This window comes from Hippopotamus amphibius, chromosome 1 (assembly GCF_030028045.1).
Source record: "Hippopotamus amphibius kiboko isolate mHipAmp2 chromosome 1, mHipAmp2.hap2, whole genome shotgun sequence".
Taxonomy (NCBI): Eukaryota; Metazoa; Chordata; class Mammalia; order Artiodactyla; family Hippopotamidae; genus Hippopotamus; species Hippopotamus amphibius.
Genome location: NC_080186.1, coordinates 69,690,322 through 69,716,809, shown reverse-complemented (window position 1 = coordinate 69,716,809; position 26,488 = coordinate 69,690,322). Strand labels below are relative to the sequence as shown.

Below are 26,488 nucleotides of genomic sequence, written 5' to 3'. Positions count from 1 at the left end.
CGTACAACAGACAATCCAATGATTTGCTCAATTTGGGGTTTGAGGTTTAGAATCAAATGGATAACTGCAGACCTTGCATCTTCCAAGACCAGTCTACATAGCACAAAACAGACTGCAGCATGTGTACACAGAAATCTCTAGATGACCAAACTCAAACCAGGACAGAAAATCTGTCAATTAATAACCTCTCTAAAAATCTGTTTTCTGATCATTGCTTCTAATATACCATTAATTTAGAAACCCCAGCCATTATTGGGTTCCCCCTGGTTCATTCATTGCTGAAAAACTTGGCTATTGTCTTAGTCCATTTGAGGTGGTATAGCACAACACCATGGACTGGGTAGCTTATAAACAACAGAAATTTATTTCTTACAATTTTGGAGGATGGAAGTCCAAGATCAGGATGCCTGAGTGGTCAAGTTTTGGTGAGAGCCCTCTTCTGGGTTACAAACTACTGTTTCTCTCTGTGCCCTCACATAGTGGAAGGGGCCAGGGAGCTCTGTGGGTTCTCTTTTTTTTTCAACTTTGAAATACGTATTTTTATTTTTATTTATTTTTTTTAATTTTATTTATTTATTTATTATTTTGGGGGGGGGTACACCAAGTTCAATCAACTGTTTTTATACACATATCCCCATATTCCCTCCCTTCCTTGACTCCCCCCCTCGAGTCCCCCCCACCCTCCCCGCCCCAGTCCTCTAAGGCATCTTCCATCCTCGAGTTGGACTCCCTTTGTTATACAACAACTTCTGTGGGTTCTCTTTTTTAAGAACACTAACCCAATTCATAACCTCCTGAGGTTGGGGTTAGCAGATGTAAACTTTTATATATAGAATGGATAAACAACAAGGTCCTACTGTATAGCACAGAAAACTATATTCAATATCATATGATAAACCATAATGGTTTATCTTAAAAAAGAATGTACATATATGTATAACTGAATCACTTTGCTGTATAGCAGTAATTAACACAACACTGCAAATCAACTATACTTCAATTTCAAAAAAAGGCCCCACCTCCTAATACCATCACAATGGGCATTAGGATATCAAAGTATAAACTTGGGGTGTGGAGGAGACACAAACATTTAGACCATAGCACCTTCCATCTAAACTGTAGTTATAACAAAACGAAAAAACTGAAAGTCAGGATTCATAAAAATTGAGTACTTTCTCAGAACAGGAGACATATCTGAAAATACTGCTCCCTCTTCTTCTTTCTAGTATCACACACTTGCCAATTTTTTTAAAAACTCAGTTTCTAGTCATATTCCATCATCCAACCTACCCAGCAGAGAAACCACCTTCTATGGCTTTAGAAATACAAGAGGAAAGAAAATTAAGAGATTGTAACTATCCACAATATCATATTAGAAACAGGAAATATTTTGATATCCCAGAAGGTACTCTAGTGCTCTTCACTGAAGAATAAACCACAGTGATAGCCCCACAGTTTTAGGTATGTATATAAAATGACATATATATATATATATATAAGGTAGACCTTCAGTGGAAGTTTTATATGTGATTAAAACTCCAGGAGAAGTATAATGCCTTAAGTCCACTGTATTATCAAAGTACTGCTCCAAATTCCAAAACCAAAAGAATGCTAGAAGTAAGCAAACTGGCTTTTCATACAAAGCTAAAAGGGGATTACAACCTCTTCTAGCAAAGCAAGTTTTCTTCTGCTTCTTTTATATGCCTCATAAACCTAAGCTGGAGATATATTACAAATTTACTAAATGGTTTTGGCCATGATCTGAATGTTTGTTTCCCCCCAAAACTCACATGGTAGAATCCTAATGCCCAATGTGATAGTGTTAGGAGGTGGGGCCTTTGGGAAGTGATTAGGTCCTGAGGATGGAGCCCTCATAAGCAGGGTTAGTGCTTTTATAAAACAGACCTCATAGAGCTCTCCAGCCCCTTTTACCAAGTGAGAATACAAGACATCTGCAACCCAGAAGAGGGGCCCTCACTTGACCATGCTGCCACCCAGATCTCAGACTTCCAGCCTCCAGAACTGTAACAGAGAAATTCTGGTGTTTATGAACTACCCTGACTATGATATTTTGATACAGCAACCCAAATGGACTAAAACATTATTGTCTGAACAAAGGATACCATAATCAAAATTTCAGAAACTGGAATTTATTTATATTAGAATTAATGTCATCTGGATTGGACTATTCTGATTAATCAATGGCTTTTTTTTTTTTTTCGATTAATAACTTCTTTATTCTGGAAAAGCAAATGAAAGTCATATTCATATAAACACTGACATTACAAAGTACAGGGAAAAGGGGGAGGGAGAAGGAAACAAAAACCTCTACTAATCCTGCTAATACTCTCTCACCAAACAAGACCATAATGCTTTGTCCCCTAGTCAATCACATATAATAAACCACAGATAAAATCTTCTCTGGAAGATACATTGCTCCTCTTTGAGACGGCAGGGAAAAGGGGCTGGCATTGGGGGTAGGAGGCTTTATTCTTTTGGCAGATCCTCTCAGTCATTATAGATATTGCTGCACTGTTAATAAAAAATATATGCTTCTCTGTAAAGCATTAAAAAAAAAAATCCAAGGATGAGATGGCTGAGGTCTCAGCTCAAGTATCTCCAAATACATTGTTGTCCATTCCCTGACTTTTCCATGTGTTATTTCTTGGTTGTTTTCCGGATCAATGCCATTCTCTGCTTGTGAGCTTCTGTGGTACAAGCTTTTTTGTAGGGTCGGATTTCTTCAGAGCCAAACCCTGGGATCCACATGTTCCACTGGCGTTCTAGATGCAGCTGGACATCTTTCACCTCCAGGGTGCTGGACTTGCGATGCCGAGCAAGCTGGCAGGCTGCTGTCACCACGCTCTCAATAAAATCATCAGCAATCTGCAGCAGCATCTCCTCCACATCTTCATCCAGTTGCTCATTAGGATCCACTTCTCTTACTAAGTCTTGTAACTTCTTCTTGGTCAATACCTGATTGTTTTCAGGGCTGAGACGCCCTCCCGTCCCAGGGGTGCCTGGGATCTTTACCACTGTAGTGCTGTTGGCCATGGAGCCTTGTGGAGGGGTGCTAGCTGGTTCCGGTTTTATTGATGAGAAATTGGAAAGGTTGATTAGGGCTGAGGGGCCAAACTGGTTCATAATCTGCCGCGCTTTGGACTTCAGCTCATAGAGCTTATCGAGATCTTGTTTCTTTTTGGAGCTATGAGGACCAAGGCCAATCAAAGGCAGCAGCGTCTATCTCCCCATGATATGCAGAGACTGCCCCCGTGAAGCGTTCGTCTCAGCAGCCGGTCCGACTTAATCAATGGCTTTTATAAAATGAAATGTGTTATCCCAAATAGTACCATTTGTCAAGTCATTAGAACATGTTAAAACTTTCCAGAATAAATTGGATTTTTATTTGCCAGATTCTAGGTTTAACTAGCTTAAACCTTTTACAACCTATATAAAAAGATATTATTATCCCACTTCACAAAACAGAAAACTAGGCACAGGGCCTGTAGGTGCTGAAGCCAGGATTCAAATTCAGATTGGCCTAACTCCACGGCAGATACTCCTAACTATTACACCTCCCTCGTTATAGACCCATGTCTCTGAATACCAATTATTATGGCTTGAAATGCACAGCAGAAAAACGCCTGCAATTGATAGGATGCAGAAGGAGTAAGCTTTATTGTTCCAAAGTACATGTCCCCAGAGTTCAACGGCTGGTAGAACACCCAAAGGAATAAATCTCTGGTTAAATCTGGCTAAATGAGGCAAATCTTGAAGCACCTGGCAGGGCTGCAAGCCAGAAAATGTTGATCCAATAACCTGCCTAACTGTCTCTAACAGCTAATCTTCCAGAAGAATTAGCTGACTGCAATTCTGATGCGAGGCAGCTGCGTAAGTATGCTTCTGGGTAGCCAGATTTCTATTATCTCTCTTTTAGGAGGGATGTTATAAACTGTCCCATGATCTAAGGTCAGCAGCAGTTCTCACAGGCCTTTCCAGTCACTTCCAGGCCAACTGATTGGGGATACATCAATAAGACAGCAAACTAAGCAATTTGAGCCTAAGCTTAGGAGCTGCAGTGTATTGCTTACAAGAACATACACCCACCAGACTTCCAAACAGATGTACCAGCACACAGCCAGACTATAGGATTGCTTTCCCGTGCTCTGCATAGTGGCCAGGCAGAGGAGTATGACTGCCAACAACAGACCAGCTACCACATGTGGAATGTCCAGTGACTCTAATCTGAAGAACTATTTCCAAACATTTGTTTCACTCTTTGGTCCTTTCCCATTAGTTATTGAGAAGCTTCTTAGACAGCCCAAAACAGATGACTTAAGGAAAATATTAATATCTTCATCCATGGAAGACTGAAAGTGACCTTGAAGTCTCTATAAAATGAATGTGATTTTTCCTTCAAGTGAAAGGAAAAACAAGAACATCAATAGGAAAAAAATTCAATTCAGAAAGCCACTCTTTGAAATATTAAATACCACTATATGACATCAGCACACTCATTAATAAAGAAAATATGTTTGTGGGTATGTTTAAATATATGTAATTCATATTATATAATTAGAAATGAAATTTGCATGAGTGTTTTTTATTTTCTTGAGCTTGGCGAATAGGTTTCAATTCATAGTTTCTCTGAGCTACATAAATTAGCTTTATTTTCTTGAAATGAATGAAAAGAATATCATTTCTACATGAGTATTTCATATGATTCCTAGAGCATAGCATTTTTCCTAAAAAATTTAAGTATGGTTGCATTTAACACTGTAACTCCAAGCTGAGAAATTTGTGAGTATAAGCATCACTAAGAAAATAATAATTTTCTTAGGGAAAATAAACTACTTATTTTTATAATCAATTATGTCACAAAATCAAGAAAATATACTTACCTTGATTTTTAATTGATTATTTTAAATATTCTCTATAAATTCCCTATAAAACATTCCTCATTCATTCATCTAGCATATTATCCACTATATAAAAGACATACACTTGGCATTTTAATTCTCTTTATCCAAGAATCATTATAACTATTCTACCCAATAGAAATATTTTAAGTCTACAAATTCCTCTTACTTCCATCTTTACATTTAAGTCTCAAAAATAATTTCATGTGATATTTGAGCCCACATGCCCAGAATATCCATGATTTCTCTCTATAACTGGTCAGATTAATTAACAAAGCAGCTCCAAACATTTCTCTCAGCAGTATTAAAGAAAAGATCTGTAAAGGTGAAAAAGAATATAGATTTATAGTGCCAGAAATGTCTACCTCCACATTCCAGACCCTCCTATTTCCTGACACCTCTGTGAGGTAAAGACCAGCACAATGCAGTCACTGCATATGATCTCTACAATGAGACTTCCTGGGTTTGAGTACCAGCTTTGCTACTTATTAGCTGGATGACCTTGGACAAGCTGCTTGATCTTTTCAACTTCAGTTTCCTCTGCTGTAAAATTGGGCTAAGAAAGTACTGACCACATAAAGATATTGTGAACATCAAATAAGATAATGCAAATAAAACACTCAGTAAAATTGCTGACAAGTAATAAATAGTGATTACATTTAGATTCTATTATTATCTCTGTAAGATGACCCAGGAGGGTTGAGGAAGGTATATTTACACTAGTGAGAAGAAGAACAGATGGGAGGAATGAGATTTAGTTAACAGGTCTAATGTTATTAATGATATACAGCTAAGTACTCTTGAATAATGTCATACAAAAAATGAATGCAAAATAAAATTCTCTGCTCAAAAGAAGACAACCCAATGGTCAGCTGCACAGACTTCAACAGCATTGCTGGAAAAAAATGACATGAGGCAAGTAGGGCTAGGCATCCTCATAGGGGTACATTTTCCCGTTAGCCTTGGTAAAAGTGAATAGGGAATAACACGAAAGGAAGCATTTCTAGAATTGTGAAGTAAAGACCTCTGATAATCTATTCCTCTATAAAAGCAGTGTAAACACTGGAAACAACTGAAAAAATCAACTTTTTCAGAACTCTAAAAATAAACCAAAGGCTTGCAACAATTCAAGGAGAGTTTACTTAAAAAAAAAAAAAGGGAGGGAGGGAATATAGGGATATGTGTATAAAAATAGATGATTGAACTTGGTGTACCCTCCCAAAAAATAATAAATAAAAAATAAATTAAAAAAAAAAAAAAAGCGGCTGACTTTCACTGACCACTAAGCCAAGGGAACAGAGACCTGAGTAGTAACATACAATAAGGAATACCAATTTTAGAGAATTCATCTCAGAAAGTCACTAACAAAGAAACGAAAACAACCAACAGCAACAACAAACCCTGGATAGAAGAGGATCTGACTTCAAGAGTTATCACATTATGGATGGACCTAGAGACTGTCATACAGAATGAAGTTAGTCAGAGAAAAACAAATATCGTATATTAACACATATATGCAGAATATAGAAAAATGGTACAAATCAACTGGTTTGCAAGGTAGAAACAGAGACACAGATGTAGAGAACAAACACATGGACACCAAGTGGGGAAAGCGGGGAGGGTTGAGGGGGAATGAACCGGGAGATTGGGATACCAAATTGTACACTCTAAATATATTTATTGTCTGTTAACTGTATCTCAATAAAAGTTCTAAGAAAAAAGAGCACATTAAATTATTTTAAATGTCTAGTTTTGAACAAAACATTATAAGTCACGCAAAGAAACAGGAAAGAATAGACCATACACAGGGGTAATAAAGCAATAAACAGAAATTATGCCTGAAGAAGTCCATAAATTGGACTTACTGAACAAAGACTTTAAATAAGCTACCATAAATATGTTCAAAGAACTAAAGGAATGATGTCTAAAGAATTAAAGATAGTATGGGAACAATTTCTCACCAAAAAGAAAATATCAGTAAAGAGACAGAAATTATTTAAAAGAAGCTATTAGAAATTCTGGAGTTAAAAAATATAATAACTAAAACAAAAAATCCACTGGAGGGTCTCAATACAAGACTGCACAGACTAGTAAAAGGAAAAATCAGCAAAAATGAAGACAAGTCAATCGAATTATCCAATCTGAAGAATAGAAAAAAAAATGAGGAAAAAAGTGAACAAAGACTCAGAGACCTATAGGTTATTAACAAGCATATCAAGACGTGTATAATGGGAGAATAAAGAGAAAACAACAAAAAGAATGTTTGCAGAAAACAATGGCTAAGTTCCCAATTTGATGAAAAACATTAATCTACACAACCAAGAAGCTCAATGAACTACAAAAAGATAAACTTAAAGAGATCCATGCTTAAGTACATCATAGTCAAAATGTTGAAAACCAAAGACATAGCAGCAAGAGAAAAGCAACTCATCACATTCAAAGAATCCTCAATAAAATTAGCAGCTGACTTTTCATCAGGAGCTATGGAGCCTAGTAGGCAGTAAGAGGATGTATTCAAAGTGCTGAAAGAAAAGGAATGCCAACCCAAAATTATATAAACACCAAACTATCATTTAAAGATCTAAAATCAATAACATAAACTTCATCTTTAAGAAACTAGAAAAAGAAGAGAAAACTAAACCCAAAGCAAGGAGATAGAAGGAAATAATAAATATTAGAGCAAAAAAAATGAAACAGAAAATAGAAAAACAATTTAAAAATTCAACAAGACCAAAAATTGGTTCTAATAAAGATCAAAAAAATTGACAAAACTTTAGCTAGAATAATCAAGGAAAAAAGAAGACTCAGATTATGAAAATTATGGATGAAAGGAGGATATTACTGCCAATTTTAGAGAAATAAAAAGGATTAAAAGGGAATATGAGGAAAAAACTGTATACCAAAAAATTAAGTAACTTAGAGAAAATGGAAGATTTCCTAGAAAGATGCAAACTGAGTAAATGTACAGCAAGTAAATAGACTGAACTCATAATTTTAAAATTTCCCAAAAAATAAAGCCCAGGTCCAGATGATTCTACTGGTTAATTCTATAAATGTTTCAAGAAAAATTAATACCAATCCTTCCAAAAAAAAGAAGCAGAAGGAACATTTTCCAAGTCGCTTTATGAAATCAGTATTACCCTGATACCAAAATCAGACAAAAGACATCACAAGTAAAGAAAAATATAGACCAATATCCTTTATGAATAAAGAGGTAAAACTCCTCAACAAAATACTAGCAAACCAAATCCAGCCACATGTAAAAAGGATTATAAACCATGATCAAGTGAAATTTACTTCAGAAATGCATATTGGTTTACTAACTAAAAATCAATCAAGGTAATGTACCATATGAATAGAATAAAGGATGAAAAGTGCATGATCATCTCAACATATGCAGAAAAAAATGTGACAAGATCTAACACTTTTTTTGGGTGTAAAAATACTCAACAAACTAGGAATAGATGGGAACTTCCTCAATGTGATAAAGGCCATTCATAAAAACAAAAAACAAAAAAACAAACAAAAAAACCCAGAACATTGTACTTAATGGTGAAAAACAGAATAATTTCCATCTAAGATCAGGAATAAGACAAGGCTGTATACTGTTGCCACCTCTATGCCACGCTGCATGTAGAACATAGGTTCTAGGCAGAGCAACTAGGCAAGAAAAATAAATAAAAGGCATGCATGTATCAAAAAGGAAAAATTTTAAATATCTCTATTTGCAGATTTTTAATACTAAAAATCCTCATAAATGTACCAAAAAACCCTATTAAAGGATTTCAGTAAGGTACAAGATACAAGATCTCTATATTAAAAACTGTATTTCTAAACACTGGCAATGAGGAATCTAAACATGAAATTAACAACACAATTCCACTTACAATGGCATCAAAAAGAATTAAATACTTAGGAAAAGATTTAACAAAAGAAGCATAAGATTTGTATACTAAAAACCAGAAAATGTTATTGAAAGAAATCAAAGAAAATCTAAATAAATGTAAAGTCATCCATATTCATAGATGTGAAGATTTAATATTGCTACAATGGAAATACTCATTAAATTGATCTACAAATTCAGAGCAAATCCTGTCAAAATCCCAGCTGTTTCTTGCCAGAAATTAACAAACTGATCCTAGGATTCATATGGAAATGCAAAGAACCCAAAATAGCCAAAACAATCCTGAATAAGAATCAAGTTAGAGAATTTATACTTCTTATTTTCAAAAGTTACTGAAAAGTTACAGAAATCAAGACAGTATGGTGCTGGTAAAAGACTAGACATTATATCAATGGAACAGAATCAAAAGTCAAGAAATAAACCCAAACTTTATGGTCTTTAATTTTGAACAAGGTTTGTATGGAAACACAAAAGACCCCAAATAGCCAAATTCATCCTGAGAAAGAAAAATGGAGCTGGAGGTATCAGGCTCCCTGACTTCAGACTATACTACAAAGCTACAGTAATCAAGACAGTATGGTACTGGCACAAAAACAGAAATATAGATCAATGGAACAGGATAGAAAGCCCAGAGATAAACCCATGCACCTATGGTCAACTAAACTGGACAAGTACATGTAAAAAAATGAAATCTGAATACTCCCTAACACCATACACAAAAATAAACTCAAAATGGATTAAAGACCTAAATGTAAGGCCAGGCACTATAAAAATCTTAGCGAAAAACATAGGTAGAACACTCTTTGACATAAATCACAGCAAGATCTTTTTTGACCCACCTCCTAGAGTAATGAAAATAAAAACAAAAATAAACAAATGGGACCTAATGAAACAAAAGCTTTTGCACAGCAAAGGAAACCACAAACTATGTGAAAAGACAACCCTCAGAATGGAAGAAAATATTTGCAAATGAAGCAACTGACAAAGGGTTAAACTCCAAAACATACAAACAGCTCATGCAGCTCAATATCAAAAAACAAACAACCTAATCAAAAAATGGGCAGAAGACCTAAACAGACATTTCTCCAAAGAAGACATACTGATGGCCAACAAAACCATGAAAAGATGCTCAATGTCACTAACTATTAGAGAAATGCAAATCAAAACTACAATGAGGTATCACTTCACACCAGTCAGAATGGCCATAATTTAAAAATCTACAAACAATGAATTCTGGAGACAGTGTGGGGAGAAGTGAACCCTCTTGCACTGTTGGTGGGAATGTAAATTGATACAGCTACTATGGAGAACAGTATGGAGGTTCCTTAAAAAAGTAAAAATAGAACTACCACATGACCCGGCAATCCCACTACTTGGCATATACCCTGATAAAACTATAATTCAAAAAGACCCGTGCACCCCAATGTTCATAGCAGCACTATTTACAATAGCCAGGACATGGAAGCAACCTAAATGTCCCTCAACAAAGGAATGGATAAGATGTGGTACACATATACAATGGACTATTACTTGGCCATAAAAAGGAACAGAATTGGGTCATTTGTAGAGACATGGATGGACCTAGAGAGTGTCATACAGTGAAATGAGTCAGAAAGAGAAAAACAAATATCATATACGAATGCATACATGTTGAATCTAGAAAAATGGTATAGATGATCTTATTTGCAAAGCAGAAACAGAGACACAGACATAGAGAACAAATGTATGGATAGCAAAGGGGAAGGGGGCATGGGATGAACTAGGAGACTGGGATTGACATATACACACTATTGATACTATGTATAAAATAGATGACTAATGAGAAACTTCTGTATAGCACAGAGAACTCAACTCAATGCTCTGTGGTGACCTAAATAGGAAGGAAATACAAAAAAGAGGGGATATATGTGTATGTATAGCTGATTCACTTTGCTGTAGAGTAGCAACTAACACAACATTGTAAAGCAACTCTACTCCAATAAAAATTAAAAATAAATAAACTAAAAAAAAAAATTTGACAAGGGTGCCAAAATTCAATGGAGAAAGAACAGTATTTTCAACATATGGTGCTGGGGCAATTTGTAATCCACATACAAAAGAATGAATTTCAACTTCTACCATACACCATATATAAAAATTAACTTAAAGATGGATTATAGACCTAAATGTAAGAGCTAAAACTATAAAACTCGTGAACACACACACACACACACACACAAACACACACAGAAGTATTTCTTCATGACTCCATGTTAAGCAATGATTTCTTAATAAGAAAAAAAAATACATAAATTGGACTCATATAAATCAAACACTTTTCTTCAAAGGACACTGTCAAGAAAGAAAAAAAAGACAACTCACAGACAAAGAGAAAATATTTGCAAGTCACATATCTGATAAGGGACTTGTATCAAGAATATAAAGAACCCTTACAAATCAATAATATAAACCCAAGTAAAAAATGAACAAGGGATTTGAATAGACATTTCTCTAAAGAATACATACAAATGGCCAAAAGCACACGAAAAGATGCTCAATATCATTAGCCATTAGGGAAATGAAAGTCAAAACCACAATGAGAAAGCAATTCACAACTAGGATGATTAAAATTAAAAAATAAAAAAGACATATAACAAGTGCTTAGAATGATTATAGCAAAATTAAAACTCCTGTGCCTTGCTAGTGGGATTATAAAATAGTCCAGCCTCTTTGGCAAACAGTTTGACTGTTCCTCAAAATATTAAACTTGGAGTTACCATATGACCCAGCAATTCCACTCCTAGGTATACTCCCAAGAGAAACAGAAACATATATTCACATAAAAATTTGTCCAAAAATGTTCATAGTAGCAATATTCATAATAACCAAAAAATGGAAACAAGCCAACTGATAAATGGATGGACAAAATTTGGTAAATCCATACAATGGAATATTATTCATCAATAAAAACAAGAGTATATGTTCTGTTACAAGCTACAACATACATGTTACATGAAACATGCATGCTATAACATGGACGAACTTTGCAAACATTATGAAAGAAGTTAGTCACAAAAGACCATGTACTGCATAATCCATTTATATGAAATAACCACAATAAGCAAATCCATAAAGACAGAAGTAGATCAGTGGTTGCCAGGAGCTAGAGGAACAGTATGAGAAGAGACTGCTAATAGGTGCTAGTTTCTTTTTGGAATTATGAAAATACTCTAAAATTAGATGGTAGTAATGATTGTACAACTCTGTGAATATACTAAAAAGCACTGAATTGTATACTTTAAAGGGTGAATTTTATAGGATGTGAACTATATCTTAATAAAGCTATTGGTATTATAAAAATAATAATACAATAAATGCAGCTGGCATAATAATTTCTTTATAAAGCAAATAGGCACAACGAGACATCACCTTATACCTGTTAGAACAGCTATTATCAAAAAGGTAACAAGTAACGAGTGTTGGTGAGGATGCAGAGAAAAGGGAAACCTTATACACTGTTGGTAGGAATGTAAAATGGTGAAACCACTATGGAAAACAGTAGAGTAGTTCCTCAAAAAAATTGACAATAGAATTACCATATGATCCAGCAATACCACTTCTGGGTATTTACTTGAAAAAAATGAAAATACTAACCCCAAAAGATATAAGTAACCCCACGATCACTGCAGCATTATTTACAATAGCCAAGATATGGAAACAACCTAAGTGTCCATCAACAGATGAATGGACAAAGAAAACGTGCCACATGCACAGACACACTAAAAATTAACAATAGAATTACCATGTGATCCAGCAATACCACTTCTAGGTATTTACTTGAAAAAAATGAAAATACTAACCCCAAAAGATATATAAGTAACCCCACGTTCATTGCAGCATTATTTATAATAGCCAAGATATGGAAACCACCTAAGCGTCCATCAATAGATGAATGGATAAAGAAAACGTGCCACATGCACAGACACAATGGAATATTTTTGAGTCTTAAAAAAGAATGAAATCCTGCCATTTGTGACAAAGTGGATGGACTCTGAGGGCATTATGCTAAGTGAAATAAGTCAGACAAAGACAAGTATCTCATGATCTTACCTACACGCAGAATCTAAAAAACCAGACTCATAGATACAGAGAACAGACTGTGGTTGCCAGAGGCAGGGGATGGTGATGGGAATGGTCAAAAGGTACAAACTTCCCCTTAAAAATAAATGTCATAGGGATATAAATGTACAGCATGATTACTATAGTTAATAATGCTGTATTGTTCAATTTCATTCCTTTTTATGGCTGAGTAATATTCTATTGTGTATATGTGCCACATCTTCTTTATCCATTCATCTGTTGATGGGCATTTAGGTTGCTTCCATGTCCTGGCTATTGTAAATAGACATATTTACACTACCAACTGTAAAATAGATAGCTAGTGGGAAGTTGCTGTAGAACAAGAGATCAACTTGATGATGGGAGATGCCTTAGATGGCCAGGACAGGGAGGGGAGGAGGGAGTCACAGGAGGGAGGGGATATGGGGATATATGTATATATACAGCTGATTCACTTTGGTGTACCTCAAAAACTGTTACAAGAGTGTAAAGCAAATGTATTCCAATAAAAAGCTTAAAATAAATAAATAAATAAATAAATAAATAAATATAATGCTGTATCACATATCTGAAAGTTGCTAATAGAGATCTTAAAAGTTCTCATAAGAAAAAAAATTTTGTAACTAAGTAAGGGGGCAGATGTTAACTAAACTTATGGTGATGATCATTTCACAGTATATACAAATATCGAATCATGTTATACATCTGAAACTAATATAATGTTATATGTCAATTATACCTCAATCTTTCTTAAAAGTGAAAAGGGTGTGGTTCACTTTTGAAAGTGTGAATAGATGCCATGTTTTGTTTTCATTCTTGGCCTTCTTTAACAAATAGACCTATGTAAGTTAGGCCCTAACTCGACAAAAACAAGCAGGGAGGGAAAGTAACAGGGTTGCACTTGAGTGAACTGCCAAAAGCACCTCCAGCCAAAATTTACATCATTGCTAGCACTTGACAGATTCGGAAAACAATTTCTGGATCCATCCAAAAACCCATGTCATGAGAACAATTTACGATTTCCTAACAGAAGTTATGAACACAAGTAAAGAAAACCATATTGCTCCACACCAGAACAGGTAAACAGACTGTCCTAAAAAAATAGATTGAAGGTAGCTCTAAAAACAAATCCAAGTCATCTTGAAAGGTTTCAGTGCTGCTGCTCACTACAAAAATCATCTTAGCATCCATTTTCCAATTTGTACTTATTGGACTCTCTTCTCTCAGCTCTACTAGTAGAAAGAGGCAGGAAAGCTGGTAGGCTTAAACCCTGGCTCTACCACATAAAGCTATGTAACTAGGGAAAGTCTTTCAATCTCTCTGAACCTCAATTTCTTCATTACTAAAATAAGGATAAACAAGGTCTGGTCTGCCTACCAACGAGGGTGGTTTGAAAATCAATAGACACAATGTACATGAAAGAACTCTGTAAACTGTAAAATTCCACATAAAACAATTCCAAGAGTCAGGAAGTTTAATTGTACACCTCTGAACTCCTTTAGAGTAGTAGGGAGGATATAAATTTGAATTATTAATAATTGTTTGATTTAGAGTACCTAAATGAATGTCTTCATTTATCTGGCCAGCCAAACTGGACCGTATGACTCCAAAATATACCCTACCCCTTCCACTGTCTTTTACTTCTCATTTTACTGTGAGATGTTCTGAGAAGCAGAATCCCATTGTTAAAGAAGCATGGGCTAGATGACTAAAGGAGACCTGGAGCTCTGATCATAATTTCCTGTCTGACCTTAGACAAATCACTGAATCCCTTTGTTTGAGTGCCATTATCTATATAACAGTAGTAATTATTTATATCTGCCTTATCGTCATCTTAGAGTAAGGGTGAAAGCCATATGAAATTATATGTGAAAGCAAGGTCTTTCAAGAAGACAAACTGTTAGGTAAATGCAAAGCACTAGTAACAGGGTTCTTTTTTTTTAATCAACTTTTACTCCAGTATAGCTGCTTTACAATGTTGTGTTAGCTTCTATTGTACAGCAAAATGAATCAGCTACACATATAAATATATTCCCTCTATCTACGATAATACAGTGCATTAAACAGAGTTCCCTGTGCTATACAGTACGTTCCCGTCAGTTGTTTATCTTATACATAGCATCAATAGTGTATACGTGTCGATCTCAATCTTCCAATTCCTCCCACCCCACCCGTTTCCCCCTTGGTATCCATACATTTGTTCTCTGTCTGTGTCTCTATTTCTGCTTGGCAATTTAAGGTCATCTATACCACTTTTCTAGATTCCACATATGAGTTAATATACAATATTTTTCTCTTTCTGACCTACTTTACTCTGTATGACACTCTCTAGGTCCATCCACATCTCTACAAATGACCCAATTCCATTCCTTTATATGGCTGAGTAATATTCCATTGTATATATGTACCACATCTTCGTTATCCATTCCTTTGTTGAGGGACATTTAGGTTGCTTCCATGTCCTGGCTATTGTAAATAGTGCTGCTATGAACACTGGGGTGCATGGGTCTTTTTGAATTATAGTTTTCTCTGGGTATATGCCCAGTAGTCAGATTATGGTAGTCATATGGTAGTTCTATTTTTAGTTTTTTAAGTAAACTCCATACTGTTCTCCATAGTGGCTATATCATGTAGGGTTCTTAAAAAAATAAATTTTAAATATCAAACTAGGTGGCACAGTGGTTAAGAATCTGCCTGCCAACACAGGGGACCCGGGTTCGAGCCCTGATCCAGGAAGATCCCACATGCCGCAGAGCAACTAAGCCTGTACGCCAAAACTATTGAGCCTGCACTCTAGAGCCCATAAGCCACAACTATTGAGCCCATGTGCCACAACTACAGAAGCCCACTCACCTAGAACCTGTGCTCCACAACAAGAGAAGCCACTGCAATGAGGAGCCTGAGCACCACAATGAAGAGTAGCCTCCACTCGCTGCAACTAGAGAAAGCCCATGTGCAGCAATGAAGACCCAAGGCAGCCAATAAACAAATAAAATTAATTAATTAATATATCAAACATCATTCCAAATAGATTCTACCTATATATTCCTTCAAGAGCAATACAAAATAAGATATCTTCCACATGGCAGCCTTTCATTTATTTACTGTTCAAACACTTATTAAGCACTGGATGTAAGATATGTTCCTTTACAGAAAATGGAAACCATGAGCTTCGAGTGAGAGGTACCTGAGTTGGAATCCCAGATGTGTCATAGAGTGACTTTCTGCAACTTACAGAATGTCTCTTACCACTGGTTACTTCTACTATAAAATGAAAGTAATACTCCCCCTTTGCAAGATTGTTGTTGCATCATAAAGGATATTTTATACATCAAATTACCTGGTAGAGCACTGGCCCATAGAACTGTTCACTAAATGTAGCTCCTATTACTACAGGAGGTTTAATTTCCCATATCCTCCAACTCAAAAATTCTTAACCTAGATTCCATGAATCCCTTGCAACTGCATACAAAATTTTACATATATATGCAATGTGCATTCTTCTGGGAGAAAGTTCATAACTTTCATCAAACTCTAAAAACAGTAAAAACAGTTGCTTCAATGTAATACTTCAATGTGATTTCCAGCATAGAACATAATTCACAAAAGCTGACCAACCGATGGGGAAAGTTGAAGCCATTATCTCTCTTGACACTGCTCCTTCCCACACTCATATAAGACATCGTAAATCAATCACTAAACTATTTTCCTCTGAGTCCTGAAGTAGATTCACAATTCTCGAAAGATAGCTCTAGGCAGATACTACTATTTTACCAGAGGAATCTCTAAAGATGGAACTAATTTGACATCTTGATCTGGAATCTGTCTTAATTTTTTCCCTTTCTTTATCTCATTTTGAGGTTATAGTCACATAAAACCCTTCTGTCTTTTTAAAGAATTGCCATGCCACATAGACCCCCTATACTTTTCCTCCATCCCATTACTTGGAGTTAATTTTTTGAACACTTATTAAAGTGTCGAAAGTTGGCTTGAATCTTTTAAAATCTTGTTAAATAATAATACAGTTATCCATGCACTTAACCATTCACAGAACAGATATTTACTGGAACACCCACTGTGTACCATTACCCTCTGTGCAACTGTTAGCTGTCTCTTGCATAAATTTGAGTCATACATAAATTTGATTTATATGCCTTTGAGTCATTGATAAAAATGATATTAAAATGAAAATATTTATTGTAATCAGTATGTAGATGTGAACCAAGATACTTAATTTAGGTTACTTCCTAAATATAGAACTAAGAGAAATAAATATGTAATGGTTAGTGTTCCAGTTACCAATTTATTGCCTCTCAGCTCCAGATCCACCCTTCACTGCCGGCTCTGCAATCTGTAAATTATTGACAAACAGTTGTCAACAGAAGGCACTGGAGGAGGAAAAGGTTTCTATACCTGGTTCCAGCGTACTCCTCTTGGAAGGCTCCAGCAGTGTTCGCAGCCTCTGTAGTACCCAGAGGCCAGTAGCATGTGACACATCCCTGTGAATGGCTTCTCTCAGTGCCCTCTAAGGTGACTTCTGCAGTACTCAGCTCCTGAAGGACATGAGGCTCAGCAGTACCTAGAACCAACAGCATCTGGTAACACCCATGAATGCCTAGGCCCAGGCACCTCTTTGGATGGCTCTGCAATGATTTCTTAAGAATGGCACCGTCCGTCAGAAGCCTTTCTGGGGCATCCCTTGGGAAGCTTTGCAGTAGGTTCTGAGGTGTACCACCTCTTCAGAGACAGCTTACTCTAGCACTCAACATATTCCCAGCAAGTTCTGTTGGCACAGCATCTCAGCAAACTGCTCTACCATCCAATAATCTGCACCCTCTCCAATAAGAGCTGGATCTCAGCCCAGAGTGGTAGAGGGGCTCTTCCTTGGATGCTCTATCTTACCCTTAGGAGTAGCAGCTGCTCCCTATGTCTGCTATTCCAGAATTCTTCAGAGTTCCCTTACCCAATTCTAGTCATTACTCCAACTGACTGTTAGAGTTAACAATTCTTCGTATTAAACTTCCCCTCTTCAAATTACCATGTGGTTTTGGTCTCCTAATTGGACTGTGCCTGATACAGAACTGAAATTATAATTGGTACAGGAGATAGATCGACAAGGATGGGGCAAAGTTTTTAAACTTACACTGCTAACAATGAAGAAAAGGCACAACACTTGGTGGGTGACCTGGAGTTTTGGAGGTAACATGTGCCACATTTGGTTATGATTTTCTAATCCATTCACCAAATAACCCATAAGGCTGCCAGTTCTGAATGGGTTCCTTAACAAATCCAGGCTATGTGTGAACTTTCGTACCACTTATACTTTATGACTTAACAGAGCCAATAGTATGTGAAGTCTCTGTGGAACATAGGTACATATATTTTATTATTCCTTGTGTTTCTGCATCAGGAATTTGAACAGGGCACAACTGGAAAGGCTCATTTCTGTTCTACTTTATGTCTGCTGGGGCTGGAATGTCCAAGATGACTTCTTCACTCATGTACCTGGTGCCACAGCTAGAATGGTTCAAACAGCTGGGAAGTAGGTAGAATGGCTCAAGTGAGATCATTTGTCTGGGTCCATGATTCTCATAATCATCTAAATTCCTCAATTTTCATCTGTATAGTTTCAGGGCCTCCATACAGCTCCATGTGGGCAACTGGAGTTCTTATGCAGCAGCCCAGGGCCCCCAAAAGTTCAAAAATGGGGGCTTGGGCTTCCCTGGTGGTGCAGTGGTTAAGAATCCGCCTGCCAATGCAGGGACACGGGTTCCATCCCTGGGCAGGGAAGATCCCACATGCCACAGAGCAGCTAAGCCTATGCGTCACAACTTCTGAGCCTGAGTGCCACAACTACTGAAGCTTGCACACCTACAGCCCATACTCTGCAACAAAAGAAGCCACCACAACGAGAAGCCCTCGCACCACAAAGAAGAGTAGTCCCCCACTTGCCACAACTAGAGAAAGCCCATGCACAGCAACGAAGGCCCCCCCAAAATAAATAAATAAATAAAATTACTTATTAGAAAAAAATGAGGGCTGCCAAATCTTCTAAATGCCTGCTCTCAGAAGTCCTAGACATCTAACCTGCATTATAAGCAGCCCTTGAGCTAGTCCATAGTTACAGTAAACAGTTACACAAGAGTGAATACCAGATGGCACAGTCCATCGATGAGCAACAAAATGAAAGACTACTAATTAACCCTCTACCTCTTAATGATTCATACTCTTCCCACAGGTAAAATACATTCAAAATCTCATCTCATTACAGAATTGGGCTCTAATTTGAGATCCTGGATCTCATCATCTAAATCAGGTATAGGTGTGGCTGAGGATCCTCACATAGAATTCTTTCAACCTAAAGACCTGTGAACTAAGGAGGCAAGTTATCTTCCCTTGTATACATGCATATGTTCCTTTGTATATATGTTTACACTCATATATAGTAAAGACAGAGATAGGATAACCACAACAGATAGTCTGGTTCAAAAAGGAGGATAAAAATGAGAGATACAGGACCTCTGGTTTCCCGTTCCACATGTAAGGAGCTTGGAAGTAGCCACTCTGTCCCACAATCATAGCTTACCAGCGCAGAGACTCACAGACAGAAACTGTCACAGAAGCCAGTGCCAGGGTAGGAAAACCTGTACTGTAATTGACGAATTCCTGGAAGCTCACAGCAGGTGACTCAGAGTAAAAAATCTCCAGGTGGGGCCCAGTTATAGAGGGAGCACCACAATATTAGATCTACCTCTAGGAGCTGGACCAGTCTCACAGTAAATATCAGAGAAAAATCCCCTCAGTCCTGGAGCAGGGGAGGAGAAAAGGATCCACTTTGAAATATACCAGAGTGCTCTGTTCTTTCCAACAAGGCCTGCCTCAGGGCAAATTAGCCCACCAAAGCCTAATTTGCTAGGATATTATTAGAGGCTAACTGACTTAGGAAAAGGAAACATCAAACTCCATTCAGCTCTAGCATTTCACATGGGAGAGAGAATATACCCACATCCAGCCCTCTAGCCACCCTCTGCCACCTAAGGGGTGAAAAAACTAGAGAAGCACATGTGAAGTTCACAAGAGGCATACTCACTGAAAGGCTGAGACCTAATCACAGGACTATAGAATACTTCCCCTCCCCACCCCCAACCTCACCACAACATTTCTACAGGCCTATTTACAGCAGTTCCTTTTACATGGTACATCACGTCTGGCTATCCAGAAAAAAACAACAGGGCATATCAAAAGGCAAAAGACACAGTTTGAAGGGACAGAGCAAGCATCAGAACCAGACATGGCAAAAATGTTAGCATCATCAGACCAGGAATTTAAGACAACTATGATTAATAACCTAAAAGCTCTAATGGATAAATTGGACAGCATGCAAGAACAGATGGGAAATGTAAGCAGAAAGATGGAAATCCTAAGAAAGAACGAAAAGAAGTACTAGAGTTCAAAAACACTGTAACAGAAAAGAAGAATGCCTTTTGTGGGCTTATTAGTAGACTAGACACAGCTGATGAAAGACTCTCTGAGCTTGAGGATATATTAATAGAAATCTCCAAAACTGAAAAACAAAGAGGACAAAGACCGAAAAAAACAATATCCAAGGACTGTGGGACAACTACAAAAGGTATAACATACATATAATGGAGGAGGAGAAGAAAGAAAAAGGAACAGAAGAAATATTTGAAACCATAATGACTGAGAATTTCCCCAAATTAACCTCAGGCACCAAACCACAGATCCAGGAAACTCAGAGAACACCAAGCAGGATAAATATCAAAAAACTACACCTAGACATATAATTTTCAAATTATTAAAAATAAAGATAAAAAAATCCTGAAAGAATTCAGAGGTGATTCCTACCTATAGAGGAACAAACATAAAAACTACATCCAACTTCTCAGAAACTATGCAAGCAAGAAGCATGGAGGTAAATATCTAAAATATTGAGAGGGGAAAAAAACCACCATCCTAGAATTCTGTACCCTATAAAATTATCCTTTAAAAGTGACGGAGAAATAAAGACTTTCTCAGATAGACAAAAATTCAGGAAATTTATTGCCAGTAGACCTGCCTTTCAAGAAATGTTAAAAGAAGTTCTTTAGAGAGAAGGAAGATGATATAGGTCAGAAATTCAGATCTACATAAAGAAAAGAAGAGCACTGAAGGAATAAGTGAAGTTAAAATTAAAAGTTTTATTTTTCTTATTCTTAAGCTAACAGATAACAGTTTGTTGAAAATAATAACAGCAACAATGTATTCTATTATGTATATATATATACAAGATATGTATATATCGTGTGTGTGTGTCTGTGTGTGTGTGTGTGTGTGTGTGTACTTACCAATGACAGCAAATGATACAAATGACAGGAGGGAGGAATTAGGATTATTTTGTTGATAAAGTACTCACATTTCCTATTAAATGATACACTGCTATTTGAAAATGGACTTGAATTAGTAGTAAATGTGTACTGCAAACTCTAGGGCAACCACTAAAAAAATATTTTAAAAAGTATAACTAATATGCTAAGAAATGAGAGAAAATGGAATCATATAAAACGATCAATTAGAACCACAAAAGGCAGAAAAAAGTGGAAGGCAAAAATAGAAACAAAGAACAAGGTCAACAAATAGAAAAAAGTAATGAATATGGTAGATACTAATCCAATTATATCAATAATCATTTTGAATGTCAATGCTCAAAAGTCACCAATTAAAAGACAGATTGGTAGAGTGGATCAAAAAATATGACCCAATTATATGCTGTCTACAAGAAACTCACTTTAAATATAAAGACAAATATAGACTAAAAGTAAACAAATGAAAATTATACCATGCTAACACTAGTCAAAATGAGGGATACAAAGCAATTACTAGTCCATAACAATTGAGAAATCAAATCAAATTTATGTTGCCAATTCCTCCTGCTTTATAAACAGGGAATGTTCACTGATTTAGCCACCTTTTTAAAAAAATTTACATTTTATATTCTGGTTCTTTCACCTATCTCTGCCTGTGTGTTTGAAGTTACCCGAAGGGTGGTGCTATTCTGTATTTCATTTTGGAGAAAGAAATGGAGACTAGCTGTGGGTGAGGATCTGAGTTGTTAGTTTGGAAATAGAGCAAATGTGTGTACAACCTTTCTTAGAGGTAATGTTTGGCCTCCTATGCCACTCCTATTCAATTTAACAATTAATCTTGGTTCAGGAAATGGATATAAATTTGTTAATAACAATTTTTTTTACATGCCTAATCCCTGATACCTGGGAATGTTTCCCTTCAGCTCTTGGCCCTCTGGGCTCTTGGTTCCACCCTCTGCTTTACTTCCTTTGTTTTATAAGTAAGGAACTTTCTCAGCCTCCTTCCCACTCATAGTAAGTTGATGCCCCAGAGGCTTCTTTTCATTTTGAACAGTCTCTGTCTCTTTATTTCAAGCTGATATTATTTCTTTAAAAACTTTGTGGGCTTCCTGTATACCAAGTTATAATCCATGCTATCAGACAAACAATACACCCACATGTTTTTTTAAACAGTCTTCCCTCCAATGTGGGCTAAGAGTCAAGGTGTTGTGGGAGAGCCCTCTTAAGATTCTTAGAGCCCTTCTATCTAGCTGTGAAGGTCTATGAGGCATCATTTTTATTCTACCTAAGGTCTCAACAAGGGTCCTTCTGCAGCTACACCCTTGATCTGATTTTTACCCTGAGGTCATGTTTACTGGTAACTCCCTGAATTTGATCTTTGTCCTGAGGCCATTTCTTACTTTCAGAGTTTTTAGCCAGGAGAAACTAAGTGAGAAAGAGTTTTATCTGCAAACTCAGCAACTCCTGGCTCTTTTATATTTCCTCTAAATTGTGCTTGAAAACAACTAAAGTAGACAGGAGTGAGAAATGTGTATCTGCTATCACCATACCATTTTAACATCTGTACTACAGATTGTAGCCTGTGCAATATGGTAAAGAAAAGAGACTAGAGATGAAAGAATTAGTGTGGAATAAACAGCAACAAAAAAATCATTATTGCAGATAATATGATTGTACACCCAAAGAACACAAGAGAAATTATAAAGACTAGTAACAGTGTGCAGGAGAATTGCTGGACACAAGACAAACAGAAAAATCAACAGCAACAAAACATTAAAATACCTAAAATAAAAGATGTGTGGGTTCTTAATAGAAGTCAGAAAGTTGTTTATGTACATGAAAAAGGTCCTTAAAAAGGACAAGATGCTTTCCTGTTAAAAGCAAGAACAAGGCAAGGATGTCTCCTCTTACCACTCATATTTTACATGGCACTGGACATCCTAACTAATGAAATAAGACAAGAAAAGGAAATAAAAGGTATACAAATTGGGAAGGAAGAAATAAAACTATCTTTGTTCACAGATGACATAGCTATCAATCTAGAAAATCCTTTTTTAAGAAATCAACAACAGAAAACTCCTGGAACTAAAATGAAATTATAGCAAGATTGCAAGATATAAGGTTAATATAAAGAGGTTTTAAAAATCAATTGTGGGGACTTCCCTGGTGGTGCAGTGGTTAAGAATCTGCCTGCCAATGCAGAGGACACAGGAAGCCCTGTTCTAGGAAGATCCCACACACCATGGAGCAACTAAGCCCATGTGCCACAACTACTGAGCCTGAGCTCTGGAGCCCAGGAGCCACAACTACTGAGCCCATCATGCCATAACTACTGAAGCCCGTGTGCCCTAGAGCCCATGCTCCACAACAAGAGAAGCCACTGCAATGAGAAGCCCACACACCGCAAGGAAGAGTAGCCCCTGTTTGCTGCAACTAGAAAAAGCCCACATGCAACAAAGAAGACCCAACACAGCCAATAAATAAGTAAATAGTAAATAAGTAAATAAACAAATCTTTAAAAAAAAGTCAATTGTGTTCTTAAATACCAGCAAGGAACAATTGGATTTTGATATTAAAAACAATACCATTGGGCTTCCTAGGTGGTGCAGTGGTTAAGAATTCGCCTGCCAATGCAGGGAACACAGGTTCAATCTCCGCTCCAGGAAGATCCCACATGCTGCAGAGCAACTAAGCCCGTGCACCACAACTATTGAGCCTGCGCTTTAGAGCCCGTGAACCACAGCTATTGAGCCCATGTGCCACAACTACTGAAGCCCACGCGCCTAGAGCCTGTGCTCCTCAACAAGAGAAGACAAGGCAATGAAGCGCCCACGCACCACAACAAAAGAGTAGACCCTGCTGGCCACAACTAGAGAAAGCCCGCATGCAGCAACAAAGACCCAATACAGCCAATAAATAAATAAATAAATAAATTTATATTAAAAAAAATACCATTTACTTTAGTGCCAAAGAAAAAGAAAAAAAGAAATACCTAGACGTAAATCTAAAGAAAATATATAAAAGATCTATAAGAGGAAAACTACAAAATTCTCAAGAGAGAAATCACAGATCTAAATAAATAGAGAGACAGTCCATACAAAGATAGAAAGACATAATACTGTCAAGATGTCAGTTCTTCCCAATTTGATCTATAAATTCAACACAATCCCAATAAAAATTCTAGGAAGTTAGTTTGTGAATATTGACAAACTGATTTTAAAGTTTATATGGAGTGGCAAAAGTCCCAAAATAACCAACAAAATATTGAAAGAGAACAAAATCAGAGGACTGATATTACCTAATGTGAAGACTTACTAGAAAGCTACAGTTATCAAGACAGTGGGGTAACTGATAAAAGAACAGACAATTAGAAAATAGAAAGCCTAGAAATGACCAAAAGAGGAGCAAAGGCAATTCAGTGAAAAAGGATAATCTTTTCAACAAATGGTTCTGGAACAAATGAATATCCACATGCAAAAAATAAAAACAACAACAACAACAACAATAAAAACCCATAGGCACAGACCTTACATCTTTCACAAAAATTAATTCAAAATGGATCATAGATGTAAACATAAAATACAAAACTACAAAACTCTTAGGAGATAACACAGGAGAAAATCCAGGTGACTTTAAATTTGTTGATGGCTTTTTAAATATACATCGAAAGCATGATCCATGAAAGAAATTATTGACACACTTGACGTCATTAAAATTAAAAAATTCACTATATGAAAGATACTAAGAGTATGAAAAGATAAGCCATAGACTGGGAGAAAATCTTTGCAAAACATATCTGATAAAGAACTGGTATTCAAAATATACAAAGAACTTTTAAAACTCAATAAGAAAAAAAACAACCCATTAAAACATGGGCAAAAGATATGAACAGACACCTCACCAAAGAAGATATACAGATGATAAGTAAATATACGAAAAGATAGTCAGATCATGTATCATTAGGGGATTGCAAACTGACCAATAAGATAGCACTACAGATATGTGAGAATGGCTAAAATCCAAAACCAACAACTCCAACTACTGACACGTATGTGGAGCAAAAGGAATTCTCATTTGCTGCTGGTGGGAATGCAAAATGGTACAGGCACTGTGGAATACAGTGTGACAGTTTCTTACAAAACTAAACATATTCTTACCATATGATTCAATAACCATGCTCTTTGGTATTTATACGAATGAGCTGAAAACTATGTCTACACAAAAACCTAAACACGTGTGTTTACAGCACATTATTCATAATTGCCAAAACTTGGAAGCAATAAAAATATCTTCAACAGTGAGTGGGTAAACAAACTCTGGTACATCCATATAAGAGAATATCATTCAGTGATAAAAAGAAATGAGCTATTAAGCCATGAAAACACATGGAGGAAACCGAAATACATATTGCTAAGTAAAAGAAGCCAATCTCAAAAGACTACATACTGTTTGATTTCAAATATATGACACTGTGGAAAAGACAAAGCTATGGAGAAAGTTAAAAGCTCAGTGGCTGCCAGGGAGGGAAAGATGAATAGGTGGAATGCAGGGAATCTTTAATGCAGTGCAACTACCCTGTGTGATACTGTAATAGTGAATATAAGGCATTATATATGTGTCAAATCCCACTGAATATGCAACAAAAAGAGAGAAACAAATATATGTCTATGAGCTTTAGTTAATACTATGTTTGTACTGGCATATAAATTCCAACAAATTTATTAAAATAATGCAAGATGTTAACAACAGGAGAAACTGGGGAGTGGGAGGTTAGGGGTATATGAGCACTTTGTATTTTCTGCTCAATTTTTCTGTAAACCCAAAACTGCTCTTCAAAATAAAGGCTATTGACTTTAAGAAAGGGGAGAGGAATATATCATGTCCTTAGATGGGAGGTCTTAGAGTTAGAGCTATTCTAATTTGATCTATAGAGTAAGGGTTACTAGAGACAAAATTCATTTCTTTTCATGAAACTTGGCAAGTTTATACTAAAATTCCTATGTTAGTATAGAGAGCCAAAAATAACCAAGACGAGTTTGAAGAGAAAGAATCGAGTGAGGGCTTATCTATTTAGTTGCAAGACTTACTATAAGGCAACAATAATTCTAACAGTGTACTACAAGTAAGTGGACTTATGAAACAATGAGTTAAAAAGTTCGTGTGCACACATATGGGTATTTTGTTTGTGATGGAGAAATCAGTGG

General features: G+C 36.4%; 1 protein-coding gene across 1 annotated transcript; it reads right to left on the bottom strand.

Moving 5' to 3' along the window:
• Positions 1-2,223: 2,223 nt before the first annotated feature.
• On the bottom strand, positions 2,224-3,298 carry LOC130858966 (transcription initiation factor TFIID subunit 12). The gene has a single exon (XM_057746154.1). The coding sequence runs from the start codon at positions 3,142-3,144 to the stop codon at positions 2,659-2,661; it is 486 nt and encodes a 161-aa protein (XP_057602137.1). The 5' UTR covers positions 3,145-3,298; the 3' UTR covers positions 2,224-2,658.
• Positions 3,299-26,488: the final 23,190 nt, after the last annotated feature.

What these genes read in the sequence shown, in the direction of transcription:
- LOC130858966 (XM_057746154.1), bottom strand. Translation starts at nt 3,144, where the DNA reads ATGAACCAGTTTGGCCCCTCAGCCCTAATCAACCTTTCCAATTTCTCA.